This window comes from Argentina silus (assembly GCF_951799395.1).
Source record: "Argentina silus genome assembly, chromosome: 10".
In the NCBI taxonomy this organism is placed as follows: domain Eukaryota; kingdom Metazoa; phylum Chordata; class Actinopteri; order Argentiniformes; family Argentinidae; genus Argentina; species Argentina silus.
The window spans coordinates 10063341-10088523 of NC_139664.1; the positions used below are offsets into that span (position 1 = coordinate 10063341).

At 47.4% G+C, this 25183-nt stretch overlaps 2 protein-coding genes across 5 annotated transcripts; one reads left to right on the top strand and one right to left on the bottom strand.

The window, feature by feature from the left end:
• Positions 1-1062: 1062 nt before the first annotated feature.
• Positions 1063-11445, bottom strand: esrp1 (epithelial splicing regulatory protein 1). 4 transcript variants are annotated; one of them, XM_083679099.1, is made up of 16 exons: positions 11111-11445; positions 10592-10714; positions 9851-9967; positions 9230-9341; positions 8647-8781; positions 8413-8467; positions 8206-8316; positions 7888-8020; positions 7757-7799; positions 7293-7612; positions 6325-6549; positions 5940-6201; positions 4330-4507; positions 3830-3968; positions 3071-3197; positions 2439-2575 (listed from the first exon to the last, which is right to left on the bottom strand). In XM_083679099.1, exons 1-15 carry the CDS (start codon positions 11243-11245, stop codon positions 3096-3098), a joined length of 2190 nt encoding a protein of 729 aa, XP_083535225.1. In that variant the 5' UTR covers positions 11246-11445; the 3' UTR covers positions 2439-2575; positions 3071-3095. The 4 variants fall into 4 exon arrangements, 3 of the variants coding, with proteins under 3 accessions (XP_083535224.1, XP_083535223.1, XP_083535225.1); XR_014554455.1 differs by having other exon boundaries at positions 2553-2575; positions 3071-3234; XM_083679098.1 differs by lacking the exon at positions 3071-3197 and having other exon boundaries at positions 1063-2575; positions 5952-6201.
• A 1015-nt stretch (positions 11446-12460) lies between these two features.
• On the top strand, positions 12461-25166 carry virma (vir like m6A methyltransferase associated). The gene is made up of 27 exons (XM_083678450.1): positions 12461-12534; positions 13039-13151; positions 13539-13625; positions 14634-14682; positions 14807-14969; positions 15262-15381; positions 15604-15849; positions 16751-17481; positions 17670-17807; positions 17935-18161; positions 18317-18844; positions 19007-19161; positions 19299-19381; positions 20046-20139; positions 20435-20823; positions 20913-21068; positions 21370-21605; positions 21716-21965; positions 22064-22281; positions 22433-22565; positions 22828-22980; positions 23104-23258; positions 23404-23500; positions 23614-23780; positions 23954-24306; positions 24469-24615; positions 24755-25166. The coding sequence occupies exons 1-27, from the start codon at positions 12472-12474 to the stop codon at positions 24970-24972; spliced, it is 5469 nt and encodes a 1822-aa protein (XP_083534576.1). The 5' UTR covers positions 12461-12471; the 3' UTR covers positions 24973-25166.
• Positions 25167-25183: the final 17 nt, after the last annotated feature.

The following is a 25183-nucleotide window of genomic DNA, read 5'->3' on the forward strand; positions in this document are numbered from 1 at the left end:
ACAGACACACACACACACACACACACACACACACACACACACACACACACACACACACACACACACACACACACACACACACACCCCAGATAGAAGAATATCTCAAAACTTAGTTTGAAGAAGTAGTTAATGGCAACTTATACCAAGATCTGTGACTGTTATGATACATTGGGTTGGGTTTGATGTGGCACAGCACTGGCTTTTGACTGGTTTGAATATTGGACTGATATGTCAATTATCTGTCATTGTCATTACTTCCTCTACTTCCTCCTCTGAACCAGTTTATAACTGATGTATACTATGTTCTGCCCGTCTGTTTCACCCTAATAAAGACAACTATGAGTTTGACAGATGTCTTGTGGTGTCTCTGCTCTCATCTCTGACATGGGAATGTGAGGCGTCACCCTGCCTCTAAGGAACTGTTGTTACAATATTACTGATTCACTTCCTGACGCACACATACACACACACACGCACACACAATTACGCATATGTGAGTCAGGCTAGATTGAACACACAACTCTATCCTCCAGAGTTGGCTTGGGTGTGTTGTAAGTTGTGTGTGTAAGAGGGAGAGAGTATGTGTGTGTGCTGACATAGTGAAGCAGGATCAGGTTGGGCGTGTTTTGTGTGTGTGAGCACTACAGGATTGGGTGGGGTTGAGGGTGTTGTGTTACACAATGCCAGGTCTACCCTAAGGGGGTCCTACTGCTTTTTGTCTCTCTTCCTCTCTCCTCATCCCCCTCTCCAGTATTTACCCTCCCTCCTTCCAAAAAAGACAATCCTGGCAGAATAATGTCTCTAATGTTTCTGCATGACAATGGTCTCGGCTCACAATGGGAGTGTGTGTACGTTAAGGTGTGTGTGAGAGAAAGAGGCATAGTCTGTACAGAGGGAGTTCCTCATGTTTCCCCTCAGCCACTTTCGTCACCAGCAGCTCCAACCTGGCAGTATTTGTGTGTGTGTGTGTGTGTGTGTGTGGCACATTAATAACACTTAGAGCGCACTGTATGTGTGTGTGTGTGTGTCTGTGTGTCTAAAACCACAGACAACTGATTATTATTTCACATGTTCTGTTTAATAGTCTCAGCATGGTCACAGCAGAATACCCTGAGCAGGAAGCTATGACAGAACTAACACACTGCATAGTGCTCAACGGTGACATCAACTCAGGACAGGACGTCATCAACGTGGGACTTTCTTAAGAGCCCTACCACAGTACCTCATCAGGCACACATCGGAATCAAACACTCAGGGCGACTCTCAATAGTCTGAAGTGGCTTCCTCTCATCCTCTTCTCCCATTGATCTGCACTGATTTCAAAACACACGATAGATGAAGGCAATTGCCTGCTAGGGGATCTCCTATCTCCTATCTCCTATCCCCTGTCCGGTTCTCTCACATCAGCGTAGATGGTGGAGAGGAGACGAGGGGAAGCCTCTTCAGACCATAGAGAGGATGCACCCAGTGAGATCACAGTAAGTGATATGAATCCTCTCCAAGGAGAGAACAGTCAGACCCCTAGTTACGTCACAGTGAGGGCTGGGTTTGTGTCACGACTCAGTTTTGTGTCACACACACAATAGGCAGGGGTAGAATAGAATTACACAACATATATTCAACCCATACACAGGATATATGGAAAGGGGGGAGGGAGGGTTGAAGTGTAAGATGCTGTATTTGTTGGTAATGTATTCTAGGGAGTGTATTGCCACAAGTGTGCGCTTGTTAAGGCATTTGACAAGAGAACTACTTTCTACTCATGTACAGCATGTTGTAAGTCAGACAATTTACTGCTGATGTATATTCAGTATAGTAATCGTATTCGTTAACAGTGCATTGGTATTTGGCATAGTACAGTATGTAAACATCTCAAAATAGCACTACAAACTTCTTCTTGCGCTGAACAATACAAGTATCTTGTATTGTATGAAGGTAATAAACACATACAATGTAATATAAACAGATAAAGTATTATATAAAATATATACATTTAGCTAGAGATGAGGAATGCATCATATCCTCCCCCTGTCTTTCTCTCACACACTCACACTCTCACTTACACTCATGAAGAACGTTTCTGATCATTACTTACTAAGACAACACTTTTTTCTAGTTTTTAACATATCCTAAAAATGGTTATAACATCTTAAAACATCTTATAACATCTCTATAAAGCTTTTAGAAATACACACTGTGCAATACAATAAAAGACAAAGCTGCTATTTGGCAGAGGCCACGTCAATTTGATATAAAATCCATAGATTTCTGTGTTGTTCATATGTATAAATATCACACTAAGACTATTTCAATATCTAAAAATGGCCTAAAAATACACCAGGACCTGAGTCCTGGAGTTGTACCCCATGTGTTGGGTGTCCTTTAGTTAGTTAGTGTGTGTATGTGTGTGTCTTTGTGTGTGTGTGTGTGTGTGTGTGTGTGTGTGTGTCTACAGCAGACTCAGGTCAAGGTATGGCCCTCCCTGCTTGGTTAGGAGTTGGGGGAAGGGCATCAGACCATTACTGCTGCTGGACTGACCAATCAGACTGCTCAGAGGCACTGACTCTAAAGGGTTCTAGAGAGAGACAGATAGATAGATAGATAGAAGGGGGGGGGACAAGAAGAGAAAAGGGGGTGAGAGAGAGATGGGGGGGGGGGGGGGGAGAAAAAAAACATTAGCACAGGAAGGTAAGGTGACTAAATGGATTGGACCAGCACCAGAAGATAGCCGTCACCTGCTCCACCAACTGCCAGCTACACCCACCTACCAAACTACCACACCACCAATCAACCTACAATGCCCCAAGTAGGAAAGGATTAACACTAATTACACTTTCTAAGACAGCAGCAGGTAGAAATGTATCATCAAGATTGCGGTTTAGGGTAATCTGATCCTTCTATCAATTGTTGGGGACCAATTCTACCTAGATACCCAGAGAGCTGAAAACACCCCTAACTTGAGCCCTGTGACCCCTAATGATCCGGAGGCTAAATTGATAGCCAGACCCAAAACCATTGTTGATGTCCTGGATAGGAAGACACACACCCTGACCCTTCAGCCAATCCTTACCTTCCACCTGCCTCGGACACACCCCTTAAATACACACCCACTCTTTGGGCTGCGTAAGCAGAGTCCTGGCCGGGTCGTGAGCGTGCATGTGCCCGTGAGCGTGCAAAAGGCCATCCTCAGAGGCATACTGTGGTGTGTGGGGGGGAGGGGACAGAGACAGGGGGCTGAGACAGAGACAAACACATACTGGTCTCTAGGCAACAAGGAGCTGTCACTCATATGTGCGGGGGTGGTGGTGGTGGGGTGGATGAACATGTGCTTGTTCAAGAGGTTAACATCTGATGTTTAATACACCTCAACTTCCAAACTACTACTGGGCATCAGGCTGAATTCACTAGTTATTTTACTAGCCCACATTTAATGTCCATGCTCCTCAAACATTATAGAACACTTCTACCAAATCAAGTCTATGCAAGCAATGGTGATCCACCCATCATAATAACTGTAGGTGTGTGTGTGTGTGTGTGTGTATGTGTGTGTGTGTGTGTGTGTGTGTGTGGGTTGGGGAGGGAGAGAGAACAGGGAGGGCAGACCAGATAAACTAGTTTGATAGCCTCTAGGCAAACACAGAGAATGCCTGACGAATGCACACCCCCAGTAGGAGATTTGAATACTTCACTTGGATCCTCCATGAACATGTGAATGTAAGGCAACAATACGCTATAGAGGTCAGATATAAAGGACTGCAAACCACATGAGTATATATAAGGTATAATGTGTAAGGACACACACACACAAACACAAAAACACCATAATTACCTGGTATCCCTGCACAGCGCTGATTAGGTCTTTGACTCCGTTGCTATAGGCAATGCTGTGCATGCGTACCATCCCCCCAGGAGAAGACATGGGGGAGGGGGAGGGGAAATAACCTAGAGCAGTGGGAGAACCAGGGGGACTGGAGAGGGAACGAGAGAGAGAGAGAGAGAGAGACACCATTACAGATGATATCACACAAACACACATTTGTTTTTAACAGAGGAAAACATTGACTCTTGACATACTCAGAGAGAGAGAGAGAGAGAGAGAGAGAGAGAGAGAGAGAGAGGTCACTGCTGTTTACTCTACTCTCTTATACCTACCACTGTTCAGTCATTAACTAACCTTGTCTGAGTCCTTCCACTCAGCGTACACACACACACACACACACACACACACACACACACACACACACACACACACACACACCACCATCTCTTTGATACTATCCAGGGGTAATTAGGTGTACCTGGGAGGTAGTTAGGGATTATAGTTCTTACCTGGGGTAGTAGGCAGTGTAGTTCATGTAGAGTTGAGTTGAGGCAGGGTAATAGGCGTGTCCAGGTGCCATGGGGCGGGGACCTAGAAGCACCTGACCAATGGGAGGGTAGAGTGCAGTAGCCTCTGCAGGAAGGATGTGAGGAGCAGGCGGGAAGGAGTAGGAGGGTGGGGACAGACCTGAGGAGGAGGGGGGGGAATGGGGAGAGAGAGAGAGTTAGACAACATGGAGAGGAAAAGAAATGAGCTGAACACAGCATGTGCAGAGACACAAATCCACCATTCCCATCTTAAAGATGGCAGAAGTGACAATCATCATATGCTACGAAAGGGAGCAACTTGACTTGATACATTCCCTTTCATGACATAGGGCTATAGCAGGTGGAGTGAGGTTCCAATGGGTGCCTCCCAATAGTCTACATTGGTACCCTCTTCTTGTCTCCTCTCCTCATCTCCTTTCCTCATTGTACAATGTTCAACAAGAATAGGGCAGGTGTAGGCAGATAGTCTACCATTTGGCTGTGACCTACTCTGTCTACTCAAGTAAGTGCCAATGTGGGAGAGGAGAGGAGAGGAGAGAAGAGAAGAGGAAGCCACTTTAGGTTGTTGGGAAGGCTTTCTCTCCTTTGGCTTGTGTTGTTGAAAGGATAGCCTATCCCTTTATACTCTGTTCTTTGTTTGTTCCCAGGAGAGGCAACAACACAAACAATGACTAAGTGACACGCCTGTAATACTGGAGAATCTGTGTGTGTGTGTGTGTGTGTGTGTGTGTGAGTGTGAGTGAGTGTGTTTTTGGATGAAATAGGTCCTCTAGGTAGCTTTCTACAGGTGTGTGTTGGAGAGGGGGGGGTTGTTCCAGACTCACTAACCCCTTACCTCACATTACCCCACCACTACCAACACCTGCATCGCCATGACTACACACCAAGCTTCACCCACCTCTCCCATACCCCCACCGATTGGACAAGCACAGGTGACTCTCACACACACCAGACCGTCCAGTCCCAATCATCATCCCAAATTGACCCCTAACCCCAACCCTCTAGGCACCTCTTATGGATCTGAAAAGACTGTATGGGTGTAGGACAGAGGGTGATAGCTCCACCTTGCCCTCTGATTGGCTAGCTGAAACTTGAACCCAATTGCTTTCACCTATCCAATCCTTTCTGATCTACATAAATGCCTAGAAGTAGGGGTCGGTTTGGAAGTAGGGTATGGTTTTAGATGGGTCACACACACCAAGCACACACCAAGCAAGTCATTGGAACAGAAACTATTCAATCACAGTGTGTGTATGAAATTCAAGTGCAGATAGACCAGTGAACTACAAGATTTCTTCTAGCATGCACACTTCACCAAAATCACACAGTATTACACAAATGAAAACCAGGGGTCACACACACACACACACATACACACACACACACACACACACACACACCTCCTTGTCAGATCAGATGTCCCCGTCCTCTAGATTAGAGTTCTAGATCAGAGAGAACCCAGAGAAGAGAGGGGGCAGGGTTTAACCTCTAACCTTTGACCCCGGCCTGCCCCCGTGGCAGCCCACCTACCTAGCAGTCCCGAAGCGACCCCAGCTCCCAGCAGCACTTACGTCTGGACTTACATGGCGGAGGGCTCAGCCCTGTCCCACTCCTGCTCCGGCTGTGTGTATGTGTATGTGTGTGTGAGAGGGAGCCTCCCATCAACACCAGGCCCATCTCCTCAGCGCTGCAGGGAAACACCTCCACGTAGCGGCTGTTAACCCCTCGCTGCCCAGGCTGCCCCAACATCACCTGCTTGTGGAGGCGCTGAGAGGCAGTGAACGCTCGCTCAGCAGAACGCATCTGGATGAAACAGTCACCTGATGGACGACCCTGGAGGAAGAGGGGGACGAAGACCGTGGTTACTCTACATATAATGATATGTGTGTGTGTATGTATGTATGCATATGTGTGTAGAAATAATGTGTGTGGTAGTATATCTGTGTGTATGTGTACCTGTTGATTGAGCACCATGTGTACTCCATGCGGTCTGATGTCTTGTGTGAACTCTCCTAGGAAGGCCAGTATGTCTTCTATGGTAGCAGTGTATGGCAGACCCCTCAGCCTCAGGCAGTCCCTCATACCACCAGGAGGGGGCAGGAGTGACACCTGGGGCAATACTGACACCAGAGGGGCCGGGGCGACAGGGATCAGAGGAGCAGACGAGTACCTGTTCAACACCTACACACACATACACAGTGTTGGTTACTGTACATTCCTATGATACACACATAAACTAACCCTACTCACAGAAAAGGATGACAGCAGCCTTGACCCCCCCAACACACACACCACACACACACACACACACACACACACACACACACACACACACAGTGTTGTAATCATCTGGCCAGTTGCCAACAGGACGCCACTGTGTTTACAGTCCTGGATGGGGACTATAAAAACCCCCAGTCACTCCTCTACACTCAATCAGCCTCTGTAAGGGAATGGTTCTACACAGAGAGGAGAAATACCTGCTAATCAATGTGAGAAGCTGAGATGTGTGTGTGTGTGTGTGTGTGTGTGTGTGTGTGTGTGTGTGTGTGTGTGTAACAAGGTAATCTCTCACAGACCAGTGCGTTGAATGTTTACTCAACAAACCTCCCATTAACCAGAACGCCAGGCAGTAAGGAGGAAAGCAAACACACACAGATACACTCGCTCAGCAAGTCCTTAATTACATTAAATGGCTGTCTCCATTTAAGCTTTAAGGATTGGTCACACCCTTAAACCCTTAAATCCTCTTGTTACGTTTCCTTCAGAAAACCCCACAGACAGAACCAGTACATCAATAACACCTGTTGTACATACGCTCTGTTCCTCCCCAAGGCAAAGTACGCCTGCCACACACACACACACACACACACACACACACACACACACACACACACACACACACACACACACACACACTAACCTACCTGTTGCACCTCTGCCGCAGTACTCTTGAACAGCTCTATGTATCTCTTGCCCAGGATGTCTTTGTGCTTCCTGAGAGCACACTGGGCATGCTCCTCACAGGTGAATAGTACAAAGGCGTCACCAGTGGGCCGCCCGTCAGGGAAACGCACAAATAAGATTCCATCCTTCCCCCCGCTGACGGGACATGTCTCTTGAGGCTCCTGCTCTTGGGAGAAAAAGGTCAACACCTGCTCATGTGTAGCGGTGAAGGGAAGACCCCGCATACGCACGATCACCTGGTCCTCACGAGATAGAAACACAGCCACCTCACTAGAGGTACCTGACACACACACACACACACACACACACACACACACACACACAGGAGAGAAGTATCAGAATGCAGAACATTTCATGAAGAACTAGAGCTTGATGTGGGTTGTTATTGAACAGAGTCATCACGCAAAGAGTTGTTGTTTCTCACCTCCTGCTATCTTCAGGAAGTCGTCTCCTGTGGCTTTGTACACCTACAGATGGGAGTAGATGGGCATTCAGGAAGGAATGACAATCATTATCAATGATGGGTGAGGTAACAATACGTAAGGTGTCAGTTACCTCGATGTATCTGTTGCCCATGTGGTGTTTGTGTCTTTGCAGGGCCAGGTCTCTGTGTTCTTCACTGACGAAGCGGACCAGAGCCTCTCCATTCCTCCGGCCCTGAGCATTTAGACACAATGCTGCGCCACCTCTGAACACACAACATGAAAGCTTAGAACATTGTAATACACACTATATTACACACAAACACACACAGAGCCTGACATTGTATGAATACACTGAACATTTACAGTACACACACGTGTATATATATATATATATATATATATATATATATATATATATATACACACACACACACACACACACACGTACTTGGCGATGTTGAGTCCCCTGAAGAAGCGAGCGATGTCCTGGTCCGATGACTGCCATGGTAGCCCCCTTGCTCTGATCACTGTGTTGTCACACACACGCTCCATCTTACTGCTGCACGTAAGCACACAATCAAACATATACACACACATTAGCATCATGCCAATCATCTTACTGCAGCAAATGTCTTGATGCAAAACGTCTCCTTACCAAGTGCCGGATTCAAACTTCTCATTCACTCTCTCTGGATTGGAAAAATTGTGACCTGTGAACAAGAAAACAAGAGAAAGCATTGGTCCAGAGACATGGCAACATTATTATGCTCTTGTGACAAGTATGTCTATGACAAGCTTTGTGTCAGAATACTGTTATTACTACTGCTATTAGTATACTAAATATTTAAATTGCATGGTGTAATTTAATGTATGTTAGAATGTCACTCACATAGGGGCTTAGAGAGCAGGGCGAGGACGATGTTGGCCATGGTCTGGACCTGCAGAGCTGCTGTGCCTGCAGCCACTGGATCCAATATGGCCACTGGATCCAACATGGCTGCTGGATCAACAGTTACACTCAGGGCTGAGGAGACAGCCGTCAAGGAAACAGACCACAGGAGGGGAGCGGGCAAGGAATCTGTGTAGCCTAGATTAGAGGTGGGCACGAGTGCCTGTGTGTGTGTGTGTGTGTGTGTGTGTGTATGTAAGTTTGTGAAAGAGAGAGATATTAGTCCTGATCTGGTGGGCGTGTAGGGCTAGTCCTGTTGTCTAAACACTCAGTCTTTCACTCTGAGCTGAGAGAAACGCCTCCATTGTGTCTCTATTTGCATTTCAAAACATCCAGTCCTTCAGCCAACACCCTGGGCCTGCAAACGTCTACATCATGTGTGTGTGTGTGTATGTGTGTGTGTGTGTGTGCTCACTACCTTAGACAACATAAAAACTGACTTATCCACTGTAATAAAGTATTACTGTCAACAACCCCTAGCACAACAGAGCACTGCAGGTTTCAGCGTGAGTGTAAAGGATACAGTCTGCCATGTACTGCATGTCCAGAGCCTTAACGTCTGATGAGGGGAAGTGCTTCCGGAACTCTTTCCGCAGGTCAAAGAAGGAGGAGAAACAGTCTGGTAGCACAAGGTTCTGGAGAGGAAGAAAGTGAGAAGGAACCAATTAGGAGAGAAAACAAGGAGTTAAGAGGGAGAGGAGGATTAAATCTGAAGTGTAAAGAGAAGGATAGAGGAGAGGTACGGATGAAGTCAGCATGTACCACAGTAAGAGCTGGGTTGTTACGGCCTGGGTAGGTGACAGCTGCTTAAAATGAAATGTCTATTGCTGTCATTTAGATATTTATTAATGTCAATAAAGTACAGATTCCCTGCAGCTCTCTGTGACACTATAGGGTAAATAAGGAATTCAATATGAGATAGGTGAACAGTGTGTGTTTGTCTATCTGTGCTCTTTCAACCTAAAATGTCAAGGAGACAATTTGACATGCATGACACTCCTCTTATAGGCTCACATTTCAACATCATGTAGAATTCAACTGAGAGCAAAGTGCTGACATAAATGATTCTTTGTGGTTCTGTGAAGGTTGGAGCGTTTGGTATTGTCCGCCCTGGCTGCGAGGCGTGTACCCTCCCTTTGCTCACCTTGCCTGCCGCCTCAGGGTGGATTACTTGGCGGATGTGGAGCTGCCCGTCTGTACACAAACACACTGACGTGCCAGCGCCTGCGCTGTTCACTTCATTTGTCAATATGAGATGAAACTGCAAAGAATACAGACATGACATACATTCACAAGGACATTCAACTAATATTCTCAGTCAAACATCTAATATCCGAAGCTACTCACTGCCTGTTCAAGTCACAAAGGCCTATTCAATGATTGAATGGTTACTCTTACTTCCAAGATGATTGAAACTTTCAGCTCTTATCTGACTACTTTACTCCGTATTTTGGTTTCGAAGAGCCGCCCAGAGAGCAGGAACCATATGTCATAGTAGTTACTCATCCTCATTATATAAATGACCTCATTTGCATCCCTAAGCCGTAAAGATCCACACCTCCTTATCATTAAACAGCCTTTTCTATAAGTGTGGCAAGCTGTCAAGCCATGTGGATTTTATTCAAATGGTTGAAACTCACGTCAAACTATTGTTCAAAACTATATGGAATACATTTAGCTATACAGAATACTTAATGTTTTATTTATCAATATCGCTATAAATATGTTTCTATCCTATATTGACTTTACAAACTTATAATCGGACTATCAAGTCTGTAAATTCCATGTGGGATGACAAAAAATCTATAACAAAGTCATTTGTGGATTTGTAAGTGGATTTGAAAGACTAATTTCAGATGCATAGATTCATTGTAAAGGTAAGGACCTGGTTTAAAGCATTCTCCAAGCTCCTGGCTGTAGAGACAGACTCAGTGCTCTCCTCCTCCTCCCCTCTGTCCTCTTCCTCTGAGTGCTCAGGCCTGATCAGCACCTCATTCACCGTCCCTAACTGGACCAGACAGAGAACACACAGATGTACACTTAAAATACACACTTTATAAAACTTGAAGGACCTCTCACTTCAGGATTTTGCACAATACAGAGTTACAGCAATTTTATTCCGCTGATAGCCACATGCAGACTAATCGAGAGAGAGAGAGAGAGAGAGAGAGAGCACATCGTGTTTTTTTCTATAAGGAAATCATAAAAGATACGATATTTATAGGATATATAATAATAGCACAGGCCTATAATATATTTAAATATAATATGGATAGGATATAGAAACATATTTCCCATAAGGAAAACTTTATGTATATGCACCATCTCGACTGTCAGTGAAAAAGAGAATATGTTTACAAAGAGGAGCAATAGCTTACACATAGATCTAAAAATATTAGCCTACCTTTTTACAATTCTTCAGATCCACCAGCTGCCATACCAACTGAACGAGCTCCTTCTCGTCTGATCCCAGCAAGTCGCCGCTCGCGCCAGATGTGGTCGTGAAAAACACCACCAGGTAGTCTACCTGTGCCGTCATTTTATGATAAATACAAAGAAACTACTCTAATCACACCCAAAGTTAGAAAAAATAAACTAATTCCACACCAGAAAAAGGTACAGAACCCAATGAACTAGCCACCCACACCAAGACACCTTAAAGCGCGTAGGTGTACTCAACAACTCCAGGTATTTAGTGGCTTCTTGATTGCGTGAGAATCTATGCAAAACCTCCCGCACCCCTCATCACAAAGTAATGGCTGATTGTTCCTTTTTCTGTAACCTACCTGTGTGCGCTATGGACCACGTGACTCAGGTAGCAGATACCTGCCCTGCTCCTGCTCCTGTCCCATTGGTGCTTTTAAATAGGGACGTGGCACCGCATCGCGACAAATCCATCACTCGGCACTTAGATGAACAACAATCATATTTAATTTAATAGATTTTCGTATCTAAATACGATATAAACAAGGCAGACCTACCCATAGAAATGACTTCACCTGTGGGCCAATCAGACATTTTAACTGACTCATAGCTACTTCAAAGTAAAACCAACAAAATCTCTCTCTTAGTCATAACTCTCAATCTATCCTATTAAAGCTTCATCAAATAGTGGGCCACCAACAAATAGGAAAACAATGGAGCAATTGCGTCCCATTAAAATTTCACATGCATTTAATTTCTATTTGTCTAACTGTTGTGCTCAAGAAATGACATGCCATGAGGCCAACATTTCCTTTTATTATAAAAACGGGATTTGAAGGACAGCTGGGCTATCAATTGCTTGTTTATTGTTTCAGATGGAGTTATTTCTTCTAAGATTTTGAATTATAATATCATGTTCAACATCTCATGTTACTTAAATTGTTGAAATCACAATGTATTACAATATTATGATTTCTAATATTATGATAGTATCTTAACATTAATATATAATATCATATGTTAGATACATTTTGTAGAAGCCTATCTAAAAGGTTTGAGTCAATGAAGGACCGCAGTCAGTGAAATCAAAACCACAAATATACATTTATGAATTATACAGGCATTCAAAAATCTTGCATGTTGTATTTTGCACAGATACAATATAGGGTGAAGTCGCATGTTGTACTGATTTCAGATCGGTTTTCTGTTTTTACCGCATTAATCTTGGATACTAGGTTGGGAAGATTGAACTGATAGTGGGTCTGTCTGTTTGATTGTTTACAAGGTAACCCGGATATATTCGTAAAACCGGAAGTTTACCACTGGCGACAACAGAAAAAGATGGCGGGGGATATTTCTACGGAGCTTCTCTTTCTGGATACATTTAAACATCAAAGTGCAGAGGTAACATCTGTCTATAACACGTTAATATTTATGTGTAGTGCAAGTTGCTGAGACCACAACAGTAGTTAAAGGACTAGGCGTGTTGTGTTTATTGCCCCGCAGTCCTCCACGCCCTAGTACTAGCCTAGGCTAGCAATGAGATAACGGTGCAGCATTAGCCAGCGACAGCGTCTCTAGATTGTCTCAATGTGGAATGTTAGGTAGCTAGCTCGTCGTATAGTTAATAGTTGTGAGCTAGCCAAGTACAAGTAGACACACTTGCATATCTAGTTAATCCTGTAACTATAGAAGTTGTAGCTTGTTATAATGGGGAGAAGGGCAACATAAACTGAGTCTCAGAACTTAACGGCCGACGTCAGACGACTTGCGCAGTTTGTTTACCTAGAGCGGGTGGACATTGAGATGTGGGCGTGTTAGCTAGCTGAATTATGATATGTGCAATTTTTGTTGACTGGCCTCTAACATCGCTTTTATATGTGTGCGTGTGTGTTCACTGTACTATAGTTGACCAACGTCGACGTTGTGCGGTTTCCATGCGGTGTTCTGATCACAGAAGTGCGCGTCATTCCCCCGGGAATCAAAGCACACAGCAGCCTGCCTGACAGCAGGGCATTCGGGTGAGACCACAAACACAAACACACACACACACACACACACACACACACACACACACACACACACACACACACACACACACACAGTCCCATATCACCCAGCCTGTCTGTCATTTGGATGGGAAACTATCACCTCACGTTTACAAAGAGGAGAGAGACATGTGTAAGCTATGTCAAAAAGTGACAGACATGTACGTGCTTGTGCGCGTGTGTGTGTTCATACTCGTATTTCTGTGGTTGTCAGTGGGACACTAGAGCTCTATTGGCCTTGGTGGCCTCCATTCCACCAGGGCTATAACAGGTAGTCTGTGTAACTGTATAGATGGGATTTGTCATGGGGCCGGGTGCTTGTAAGTGAGATCATGTAATCCTGTTCCTGTCTTTCTCCAGGGAGACGTCTCCTCATGCCTTCCAACTGGAGCTGTTTTTCAATAATGTCACCAAGCCCAACAGCTCCTGCTTCCATAGACTGGGGAGGTTAGTAGATCTCTCTCTCTCTCTCTCTCTCTCTCTCTCTCTCTCTCTCTCTCTCTCTCTCCCTCTCCCTCTCCCTCTCTCTCTCTCTCTCTCTCTCTCTCCCTCTCCCCCTCCCCGCCCCTACTGTCCCTTCTGTGTACGTAAGTACAAGTCGTAAAGGGCTCAGGGAGCAGTTGTCTGGCTCACCTGTAGAACCAGTCAGGGTGGAGTTTGCTCTGTTCTCCCAGGGAACCTTTAAAGGCGGGGTATGTTGTCTGATCTTTTTGACAGGTGTCTTTGTTCAGTCTTTAACTGGTCTCACCAGAAACTCAACCTGCTCACACAACACAACTGAGGGCTCCTTTCCTCAGAGAAAGGCCTCATACACACTGCATGTAAAACATGTTTGAAAAACAGTTTTGCTCCTTAAAGCGGTGAAGTCTAAACGTGCAGGGGTTACCAAAATGATCTACTTCACTCCCTCAGAGAAAGTATCGAAAAACATTCAGAGGTTTTAGCCGTGAATGTGTACAGGGAGCGGTTCTTGTAATCTTCTGCTCCATTTGTCATGTCATGCTCTCGGCAAGGCTGCATGAAAACCATGACAACCATTAAAACCTTATTGTTTACAGAATAAACAAAGCTAGAGGGTGTGTGTCTAATTCTGGGGAGGATGTATCTGATGTACTCTTTAAACAATGAGGAATTACCTACGATCTCTACCAAACTGGTGCTTCGGTGCTGGTTTGCTTTCTACCTCTGACAATGTTGCTATGTTTTCATTCTCAATGCAACCCTCTCAACATTCCAACGGCAACATTCTCTGGTTCTCGATAACCTAATAAGTATGTACCAACACATGAGAGTAGTGAAAACTAATTTAGCTAATTAAGTTTTCAAAACAAGTGGGATGTCAGGTGGCAGTGTGTAAACCTTTGTGTGAAAAACAGACATGGGCCAGAGCTGAGCACAGTACATACTGTGACCTTCATTGCTTAACTGTTTTTCTTGCTCTCTTTTTCTCCCCAGTCTGGAATATGACGAAAACAAGTCCATCATCTTCAGGCCTAGTGGAAAGGTAAAGGCTCCTCTGAGCTCTCTCACTGGACCTGTATGCTCTTCCCAGGGGGGAGTGGGGGAGAGATGGAGGTGGACTATGGAAAATGAAGTTGAACTTGTGAAAACTTTGTGTGTGTGTGTAGGTGAACACAGATGGGTTGGTGCTGCGTGGTTGGTATACCAGTCTGACCCTGGCAGTGTACGGAACAGCAGAGCGCTCACATGGACACGACCGTGATTCGCCCCCTCCTCCCCCACCCCCACCCCCCCAACAACAAACCGGGCTCAAGAGGATCATCAAACAAGGTGGGCAAAACCAAACTCACACCCAACCCCATACATGGCAACACCTTGAAACGACCACCCTCCCTCCCTCTCTCCCTCCTGTACACTCCCCACAGCCCCATATAATGTGAATAACCTTATTCCTGTATATCTGTAATCACCTGCCTTCCCCAGAAATTGCATACAAGACACGTACTGTATAAAATAAATGTACCCTGCTAGCCCACTATAACAAAGTTATATCTTACCTATAACATTACCTCTTTCTCTCTCTCTCTCTCTCTCTTTCTCTCTGTCTCACTCACTCACTCAGAGTGGGATAAGGAGGAGCAGTACAATGGCAGCCCCCCCAGACCAGCACCCAGAGGCCCTCGCACCCCCCCTGGCCCCCCTCCTCCAGATGATGACGAGGAGGAGCAGGTCCCTGTGACAGGTCTGACACTCACCTCTCTATGCCCATTTATTCTATAGTAAACTCTCAATGTGACACATTTATGTACCTAAAACCCAATCATGAATGTGAGGTCTCTCTGTATATATCGTCTCTGCTGTGTGTTTGTGTGTGCGTGTGAAATCCTGTATCCATATGTACCTGTGTCTGCCTGTGATTGTAATGGCAACTGACTGGTAACTCCTGTGGTGTCTATGGTCTCAGTGGGCATGATTAAGGCGGAGTCTGTTGAGGGTCGTGAGGACTTTCTGGAGGCTGTCTCACCTGAGCGATCACTACCTGCCGATGAACCCTACTCAGACGCTGAACCTGAGGAAGAGGGGGAGGAGGAAGAAGAGGAGGAACCAGAGGAAGAGGAGGACACACGGACAGAGGGAAGCGCTCCAGAGGAGGAGGAGGAAGAAGAGGAGGAGGAAGATGAGGGTGAGGAGGAGGAGGAGATGGAGGAAGGTAGGGGGGCTCCTGTTTGACAGCAGGATAGACAGACAGATGCCTAATCCCCAACAGACCCCTATCCCTTTGGCACTATGCACTCAGTGTAGATCTGAGAGCACTGGATAGGTATAAATGGTATGGTACTATCTCCACCTTGCCTTCTGATAGGTGAAAGAGACGTCAAGTTGTTGCAAACAGTAGCCTCGCAGTTCGACTTGCTCCGACCAAGCCTCGAACTTGTGACACCTGGCTTGCCAACACACGTGACCGTCTCCTCAGATACCCGATGTTAACCAGCTACGCTATCGAAACGCTAGCTAGCTCGGTGGGGGCAGGGAACATGGGGGCAGTTTGGGACTGGGTGACAGACCGCGTGTGCGCGCTCTGGCATGCTGGCTTCGCCTCCCAGGATCGCCCTCCCCTAAAACCCAGCAGTTATAGTACATATAATATACTAGAATACAGCAGTTATAACCAGGAGACTAACTAACTCTGAATGCTTATGAGCTAATGAGCCATAAGCACTTATCAGCAATAAACAGCTTTTCATAGCGCTCCCTCAGAGCCATGGCTGCGGCTTATGTTGTGATCACAAGCTGCATGACTAACCCTGCATGTTTGCAGTGATGGTGTGTGTATGTTAAAGGGAGGGAGAGTGAACGAGAGAGTGTGATTTGTCAAATTTCTGTCCTCTTCTCTCTGACCCACTACCGGCACTGCATTAAGTGATTAAAGATTTGAGTGTATAATACATTCACCTTAACAAACCATGTCTGAGCCTCTCTCCTCTCTTCACTCTCTTAGAGGTACATTTTTAGAGGTTTAGAACATTATTATCAATGCTCTATTCGGACCATCACATACTGTTTACTCCCATATTGCTCACTAAGACTGGTCTCTCCCCCTCCCTCCTCAGATAATGATGGTTATGAACAGATCTCCAGTGATGAGGATGACCTGGACAATGGTAGTTTTAAGCTGCCAAGCTTTGACATGGACTACACTCCTGAGGACCTGGCGTCTGTTCCTCCGGTCCAGTACGACCCCTATGAACGCGAACTCAGACCGCTGCTGTACTTCACCCCGCCCTACACGACACGCTTCGACACACAGCTGGAGAGGGCCAGGGGGTGTGCTGGGAGAGAGAGCGGTGGTCCAGATGGTTCTGGAGGTGGTGAGGGAGCCGAGGCAGAGGCTGTAGCCCAGCTGAGAGATCTCCTGGCTGGGATAGGAGAGGACAGAGGCACACGCTGGGTCACGGCCCTAGAGCAGGCACCGGGACTACTCGCTAAAGGCCTGGGCTTTCTAATTGGACAGGGGGAGTGGGAGGAACCCATGGGAGCCCTGGTCCAATGGGCTCTTCAGGGTCTGAGTATGGAGATTGCTCTGACCCAGCCCATCGCTCTCAACCTCAGGCAACTGAAAGCCGGCGCCAAGCTGGCGTCCTGCCTGGCAGAGTGCCCACACGGCCTTACAGTGTTGCTGCGTGATGGGGCCCTGGGTATCCTGCTGGAGCTGCTCCACAGGGACCATGTCTCGTCCTCTCTGAAGTTGAGTATCCTGAGGGCTTTGGATGCTCTGACCAGTGCCCCTGCTGGTGTGGGGGCCTTTGTACAGGCAGGAGAGGGGGAGAGGAGCGGATACCAGGTGAGAGGCTACACACTGTTTTCATGGTTTTATCAATTGAATCCATCGTGATTTTTACTTTCTCTGTACTGATACGTAGATCAGTAACCCTCTCTAGATGCCATCAGTATGCGAATAGTGTGCTTATCTTGTGTTTCTGGTGTGAAGTGTGTTTGCTGACTTTGGTTGTGTTTGTTCTGCCCTTTCAGCATCTGGTGCAGCTGTTCCTGCGTGAGGAGACGGTGAGGGTGGTAACCGCTGGCAACGCTGTGCTGCAGAAAGGCCACGCCTACGAGGTGCTGACTGACCTACAGCGTACGGCCACAGCATGGAGCGATCCTCAGCAGGTACACACACACACACACACACCCTACTGGGCATGAACGTTTCGTTGTTGAGACCAATGTTACCCAATTTTACACATTGGTCTCACGCCAGTTCCAAACCTTTAAATCACTTATCATTTTCTTTCAGGAGGAGGCTGATGAGTCTGAGAGCCCTATGGAGGAGGAACCAGCATTAGGCCCCTCCCCTGTGAGTGAGGTGGAGCTGGATAGGCTGGCCGGGGTTTTAGAAGAGTTACATCACCTGTTAGAGACTGCCCCACACACCATGGTGCAGCCCCCTGGGAAAGCCTTCCCTACGACAGTCCGAATAACAGGACCCCAGGAGAGAGATGACCCATACCCTGCACTGTACAGGTAACACACACACACACACACACACACACACACACAAACATTTACTCCACTACAAGGGAGAGTATCCATACCCAATACCTACTGAATAATGTAAGTAAGTAGCTATCGCTCAGATGCTGCGTGTTCTGAAACTGTGTTACTTCCATCCCTCTCAGGTACATGTATGCATGTAACTTCCTGGAGAGCGCAGCAGTGGCGTTGTCAGCAGCTGCAGCAGGTGGACATATGGGCGTGACACAGGCCGTCAGAGATCTCCTGCGCTTCCTGTCTCTCACCCAATCAGGACTGCTCTTCCTGCTGGCCCAGCCCACTCCTACCAACCTGCTGCTCCGTCTCCTAGCGACCGTTGCTGAAGCTGAGGGGGAAGAGACTGCGTTCACTGGGGGCGACGGGGGTTTCTCAGGGCCAGTATTAGGTGAAGAGGGTTTGGGGGTGTGGCTAATGCAAGCGCTGCACGCACTCCAGAGCGTGTCAGAGCTGATGAGTCACGTGACTGCAGGGGGTGAGGGGGGAGTGGGGTTGGAGGACGGGGACAGCTCAGACGTACTGGGCATGCTCCATGCCCTCTACTTGATCACGTTCACACAGACAGGCCGCAGCGCTGTGGCTCACGTCTTCAGCCTGGAGAACAACCTGTCCTGCCTCGTCACACTGCTACAGCACCACAGCAAGGACGGACAGGGGTGAGTGGGTGTGTGTGTGTGAGAGAGTGAGAGACGACTGTGTGTGTGCGTCTACATTGGTCTGTCTCTGTGTTTTCCTGTAGGTATATGGCGCTGACATGCCGCGCTACCTATGTTTATTTACGTGTGTGTGTGTGTGTGTGTGTGTGTGTGTGTACACAGAGAGGCCAAGGCCCGTAAGGCGGTGACGTACAACTATGCCTGTATGCTGGTGTTACTGGTGGTACAGAGTTCCAATGACTTGCGCACAATGGAACAACATGCTATTCCACTTCTCACCCTCGCTAAGGCAGACGACACCAACGCCAAACTGCAGGGTGAGTCTGACCCACTGACCGTGTACACTATGAATATACGTTACACCATAGCAGACAATTTATGTGAGATCAGAGGATGCAGCAAATGTTCTGGATGGCTGCCCTATTCCAGTCATGTAATGAAGTGTGTGTTTCAGAGCTGAGTAAGTGGCTGGAGCCTCTGGAGAAACTACGCTTTGAAATCGGCAGCATCCCTACCCTCATCGACTACATAAAACAGGTACAGTGTACAGGTCGATTCCATCAAACTAGTGATATAAAACCATTAAACCAGTTGGCCCACTCACTGCTCTCAGCTGTCACTCAACAACACCAGTGCCTCTTTTGTGTGTGTTCACCGTTAATCCCTTCCTGACATGTCTAAACGTGACATTCCTGAACTCTTGCCGTATGCAAATGATGGTGTGGTAAATCCGGATCTTGACTGTGAGGCGATATGCTGAATAAGTGTAAAGTCACTGGAGACACAAACAAACGTGCAGCGCTGCAACACAGACATGTACATTGTGATATTTGGTTTGTTTAATTTGCCCCCACCGTAATAACATTTAATGCTCTTCATTATTTCTCTGCGTTAGTCGGGAGATTTATTTTTAAATCAGCTTCCAGCTAACAACTGGTCATAATAGCCAAGTTACTGTTCCAGTCTTGAAGATTTTAATAAAATAATGATCACACTCGATAAACTAGCTAAAATTTTTTATTTTACAGGTGTCGTAGGGAGGTTCCAATACAGTCTATGTTTGTCTCCAGGTGGCGTGTTGAATATTTTTTTTGCTGTCATGATATTCTCTGGTTATGATGCAATCACTTTACTAGCGTATTGAGGGAGAACAGTGGTGTGTGTTCTAAGATAGAACACTGTGTGCTCTGTTCCCCTCTAGAACCTGGAGAATGTGCTGACTCCAGAGGGAACCGGACTGATGACTGCACTGAGGGTCCTCTGCCACATCGCCTGCCCCCCACCCGCAGTCGAAGGTACACACGCACGCACGCACGCACGCACGCACACACACACACACACACACACACCTACACACACACATCAAACTAAGGCCCAACTACTTTGAAGATTAACAACAGATCATGTATTTATTTATTTTATCGACAATGCTCAGGGAAACATAATAATGTGCTTTTGTTTTGCCTGCCACCTGCAGCTCCTGTACCATCCGCTGATTTACAGTGTACCTGTCCCAGGCTATTACATCATTGCATTGTGATAGTATGACAGTGCAGCTGTAACCGTCTCTCTCTCTCTCTCCCCCTGTAGGTCAGCAGAGGGACCTGAAGTGGAGTCTAGCAGGTGTGCAGTTGTTCTCAGGGGAGGGCTTGGACACGTGCGTGCGTATACTGCAGAAGCTGTGTAGCGTGCTGCTGCAGCCCTGGCGGGTGCACGGACACATTGGCCCCACGCCGCAGCGCTGTATGATCCTGAGCGTGTGTGTGAACACGCTAAGACTGCTGCGCACCATGCTGACAGAGCTGCTCCGCGGCGGGGCCTTCCAGTTCAGAGACACTCGTGTGGCTAGCGTGTTGGTGAACCTTCACATGATCGTGTGTTCAGCTCCGGCGTCGGGCCGTCTCGACGGGGAGGAGACCCGAGTGCAGGCGCTCATCGTGGACGTGCTGCTGACCTTCACACAGGGAGTCAGCGAACAGGTGTGTGTGGTTGTAGCCTCGCCTGATGAAACGCCGATTTATGTGGTTTTCAACGTATGATATAAACGTGTGTGTGTGTACCCCTGCAGGTGACCCATACAGAGGAGACTCTGGCCAGTAACACGTGGTCCCTGATGCTGAGGGAGGTGTTGGGGTCTCTGCTGAAAGCCCCTGAGGGTCTCTTCTCTGGCCTCACTCTGTTGTCTGAGCTCCTGCCACTGCCTCTGCCTATGCAGAGTACACAGGTACCTTATCAGAGCACTACAACCAGAGGGCCATTCAATGGACCAAGAAGACGCTGTCTGAACAAAAAACATTGACAGTTAGCTTGCTGTTCTATTCCTCCAGATGATGTTTGAATAATGAAAACAATTCTCTAAGAATTTCTGTAGATATCAAAAAATAATTCAAGTTTTATTTACATGTGGAAAATCTTACTGAATTCAACTTGAATGATATTTTTATTTTCACGTTGTTATTGGGATGTTAATTGTTGTGTTCACGTTGTTGTTGTTATTGTTGTTGTGTCCCCTCCCCTATCTGTAGGTGATCTCTGTCCAGGACGTGGCTGTAGCGTTGAACACCAGGAAGCTGTGGAGTATGCACCTGCGTGTGCAGTGGCGAGTGTTTGCCGAGGCCCTGGGGTGTGTGTGTGGCACCAGCTGTCCTCCGCTCCTGGCCATGCTGAGACGCGTGTGTGTGCAGCTGGCGGACCTCTCCTCTCCTACCGCAACACTCATCATGAAGACCCTGCTGGAGCTGCTGCTGGAGGAACTGCAGCCGTAAGAGAAAGACACACACACACACACACACACACACGCACGCACGCGCGTCATACTGTTGTGTGTGTATATCTGATGTGTGTATGGATCTGCTTTGATGTGTGTTTCAGGGCGGAGGGTAAGGGTGTGTGTTGGGGACAGGTCCTGCGTCTCCTCTCCCTGTTGGATGCTCTGGTGTCACAGAGAGCCTGTAAGATCGCAGCGTTATACCTGCTCTCTGGCTCCGCCCCTGGGGACGAGCCTTTGGGCGATCTCTTCCCCCTGCTGCTGTCCCTGCTGCCTCCACGAGCTGACCACTCCATGCAACAGCAACACTGCAGCGAACTCGTGGGAACAGTCCTGCAGTCGCTCTGTGACCAGGTAACACACACACACACACACACACACAGTCACACACTGGTAGGGAAAGAAAGGTGTGCGTGTAAATGTGTGCTAAGTCTCCTCTCTGTGTGTGTTAGGACATCTCTCTGGTGGTGTCTGCCCCTGGGGAGGGGTGTGTGTCTGAGGCTGAGCAGCTGGCCAATGCGCTACCAGGACGGGAAATGATGTCATCAGTCTGCGACTCATTGCTGGAGGTTTTGGGGAATGGAGACAGCAACGCCACACTCCTTCTCACCTGCATGAGAACACTAATGTTCCTCACAGAACATGACTATGGACTCTACCATCTCAAAAGGTAGAAACACAAACTCTCTCTCTCTCTTTTTCTTTCCCTCTCTCTCTCTCTCTCTCACACTCTCCAGTCCCTCACTCTCTTTCATAAGCAGATTTGTGTTCAACTAGCAAAATGATGAGTTGTTAAAACCCCAAAACTGTGTGTGTTTCAGTGCCCTGAAGAAGCATAGTGCTGGGTTATATGCCCTGTTGAAGAGACAGGTGTTCTCCTTCAATAAAGACTCTGCTGAGCTACTCTCTGCTCTACTGGACTTCCTCAGACAGATCCTCAACACTGACCCACTGGTAAACACACACACACACACACACAATACCCCATAAAGTGAAAACATGTTTTTAGAAATGTTTGCAAATGTATTAAAAACCAAAACCACTGTATATATGTATAAATGTTTAAATATATATAAATAACAGAGAACTATCCTGATGAAGCAGATGTGAAATGCGTTGTTGTCGTTGCATGATATCTAAATTGTTTGTGTGTTTGTGGGATATTATCTTACATTATCTCTTACGTGTGTGTCTTTTGATGTTGTTGTGTTTTCAGGGTTGCTGTGGGGAGGAGGGCCCAGGGGAGGTGGATCATGCGTTAGTCCCTCCCTCACGGTCGCTGACTCTGACTGGCTCAGAGATGAAGACTCTACTACAGTGGGAGGAGTCAGATTCACATCCACTACCTACTCTGGAGAAACACATAACGGTATATACACACTCAAACAAACTGTGGATTTGTTAATTAACTTAACGGGTGAAAACACATCTTGACATTGTCACGGTGAATGTCATTGACCTAACGTGTGTGTGTGTTTGTGTGTATTTATAGAAGCTTTGTAAAGAGGATGATTCATTGGAGACTCTGTTGGAGAATGTGATTGGACTGAGGCAGTTGCTGGAGAACGCCATGGACACACCTCCGTCCCCAGAGACGGAGCCCACTCTGCCAGCCCCAGACACACTATTGGCCCAGTTCAACCACAGGTACAGCCCCTGACTGGTCATGTACAACTCTAGGATTTTGGGATACTCTGTGTTCCCTTTCTGGTCTGACCTTGTGAGTTCTCATTGTGGCAGTGTTTTTCATGGGTTTTCTCTTCTCACTGTGTTGTGTGTTGGTTGTTTTTAGGACGGTGTTTGTTCTAACAGAGGTTCTGGATGAGCAGCTGAAGGCTCTGTGGTTCTCTCCATTCCACACTGATGACATGGAGGCTGAACTGGACATGGTGTGTATTTTTGCGACTGCTCTCTTCTTGGGTTGAAGTGGATCTGGTCAGGCTGTCTCAGGTGTGTGTTTGTGTGTAACCTCTCTCTCTTTCGCTCTCTCTCTCTCTTTCAGGTTAAGGTTGACCTGGTAGGCCTAGCCCAGGAGTGTTGTCCAGACCTGGATCTGAAGGCAGAACTGGAACGTTCCTTCCTCTCCGAGCCATCCTCTCCTGGTCACGGCAAAACAACCAAAGGCTTCAGACTTGGCAAACACAAACATGAGACCTTCATCACCTCCAGGTAAAACAACACACATACTACCACAGCTCAATGCTTCTCCCTTGGCCTTGTGCTAACTCTGAGCCATTTTGCCACACTTGACTTTAGACATGGTGAACTTCCTGAACTGTCTTGTGTCGTAATACAACGTTTATAAGTAACTGCCATGTGCATGTGTCTCTGTCTCCCTGTAGTGGTAAATCAGACTATGTGGAGCCTGCCAAGCGAGCACATATCATGGCTGCTCAACGCGGCCGGGGGGGCAGGGGGGGCTTCGGCCAGCTGGGTGGCTGTCGACCGCACGACATCTTCCGCCAGCGCAAACAGAACACTTCACGCCCTCCCAGCATGCACGTGGACGACTTTGTGGCGGCTGAATTTAAAGACATTGGGACTCCTCTGGGGCTGTTGCCTCCCAAACGACCCCCCAAGAGCTCCCCCAAACCTCCCACCAGAGGGTTGTTCACTGGTAACAGAGGCAGAGCAGGGTTCCACAGCCAGACACGCTTCTTCACACCACCACAGCCTAAAGGAGTGATGCTGTCTGGTACGTACACACACACACACACACACACACACCAATGCATGTCAATCAACTTTACAAAACACATGCACCCATACCGTTGACCATAGTGTCTGTAGTATGTCTGTTGTGTTGTCTGTGATCACATAAGGCTAATGGAAACTAACTGCCACCCTCTCCCTGTAGGTAACTATGCTCGTAGAGAGGGGGGGCGTGGCTCGTCATGGGGTGGTCAGGTGCCCGCGGTCACACACAGGGGGACCTACAGCGAGCCCAGGGGAGGCCAGGGCAACTTCACACGCGGCCCCCTGCCCTCCCGCCAGCCCCCTGCAGGTACAACACACACCTACACACACACACACACAGCAGGTCTAAAACTGCTTATCAGGTCGAGTCTGGGACATAAGGGTCCCTTAATGTTGTGAAACTTAACATGGTTCTCATTTTTTACGTTCCTCCATCTCTTTCTCAGGTGCATATCGCCTGGCGCCGCGGGACCGGGCCCCGAGAGGAGGTCGGGGTGGCACAGGACTGTGGATGAGTGGGGGAGGCAGCGGTGGTGGAGGAGGGGGAGGAGGAGGGGGCGGGGGAGGAGGAGGGGGGGGGAGAGGGTCTCAGGGGGGAAAGTTTAGCAGCGGGGGAGGAAACGGAGGAGGGAGAGGCAGACACGTGCGCTCCTTCACCAGGTAAACTCACCTGGCCAATGACTGCAGCCCGTCACGGCTCTTATGGACCAATCAGGATCTGAATACACCGCCTGTGTGGAAATGTGTCCTTGGTGGGATTCTAACAATGAATGATGACGTATGGAGGACTGTGTGTTGATGTTTTATGTTTTATTATTTTACATTGTGTTCAGACTCAATAAAATTCTGTGATTGAGAGCTCTTGCTGATGTTGT

What these genes read in the sequence shown, in the direction of transcription:
- esrp1 (XM_083679097.1), bottom strand. Translation starts at nt 11,245, where the DNA reads ATGACGGCACAGGTAGACTACCTGGTGGTGTTTTTCACGACCACATCT. An exon ending in ACATGGTGCTCAATCAACAG is followed by an intron (nt 6,202 to 6,324) that starts GTACACATACAC and finishes CTCTTCCTCCAG; the next exon opens with GGTCGTCCATCAGGTGACTG. An exon ending in TCCGCCATGTAAGTCCAGAC is followed by an intron (nt 4,508 to 5,939) that starts GTAAGTGCTGCT and finishes CCTCCTCCTCAG; the next exon opens with GTCTGTCCCCACCCTCCTAC.
- virma (XM_083678450.1), top strand. Translation starts at nt 12,472, where the DNA reads ATGGCGGGGGATATTTCTACGGAGCTTCTCTTTCTGGATACATTTAAA. An exon ending in TGCAGTCGCTCTGTGACCAG is followed by an intron (nt 21,966 to 22,063) that starts GTAACACACACA and finishes TGTGTGTGTTAG; the next exon opens with GACATCTCTCTGGTGGTGTC. An exon ending in TTGGCCCAGTTCAACCACAG is followed by an intron (nt 23,259 to 23,403) that starts GTACAGCCCCTG and finishes GGTTGTTTTTAG; the next exon opens with GACGGTGTTTGTTCTAACAG.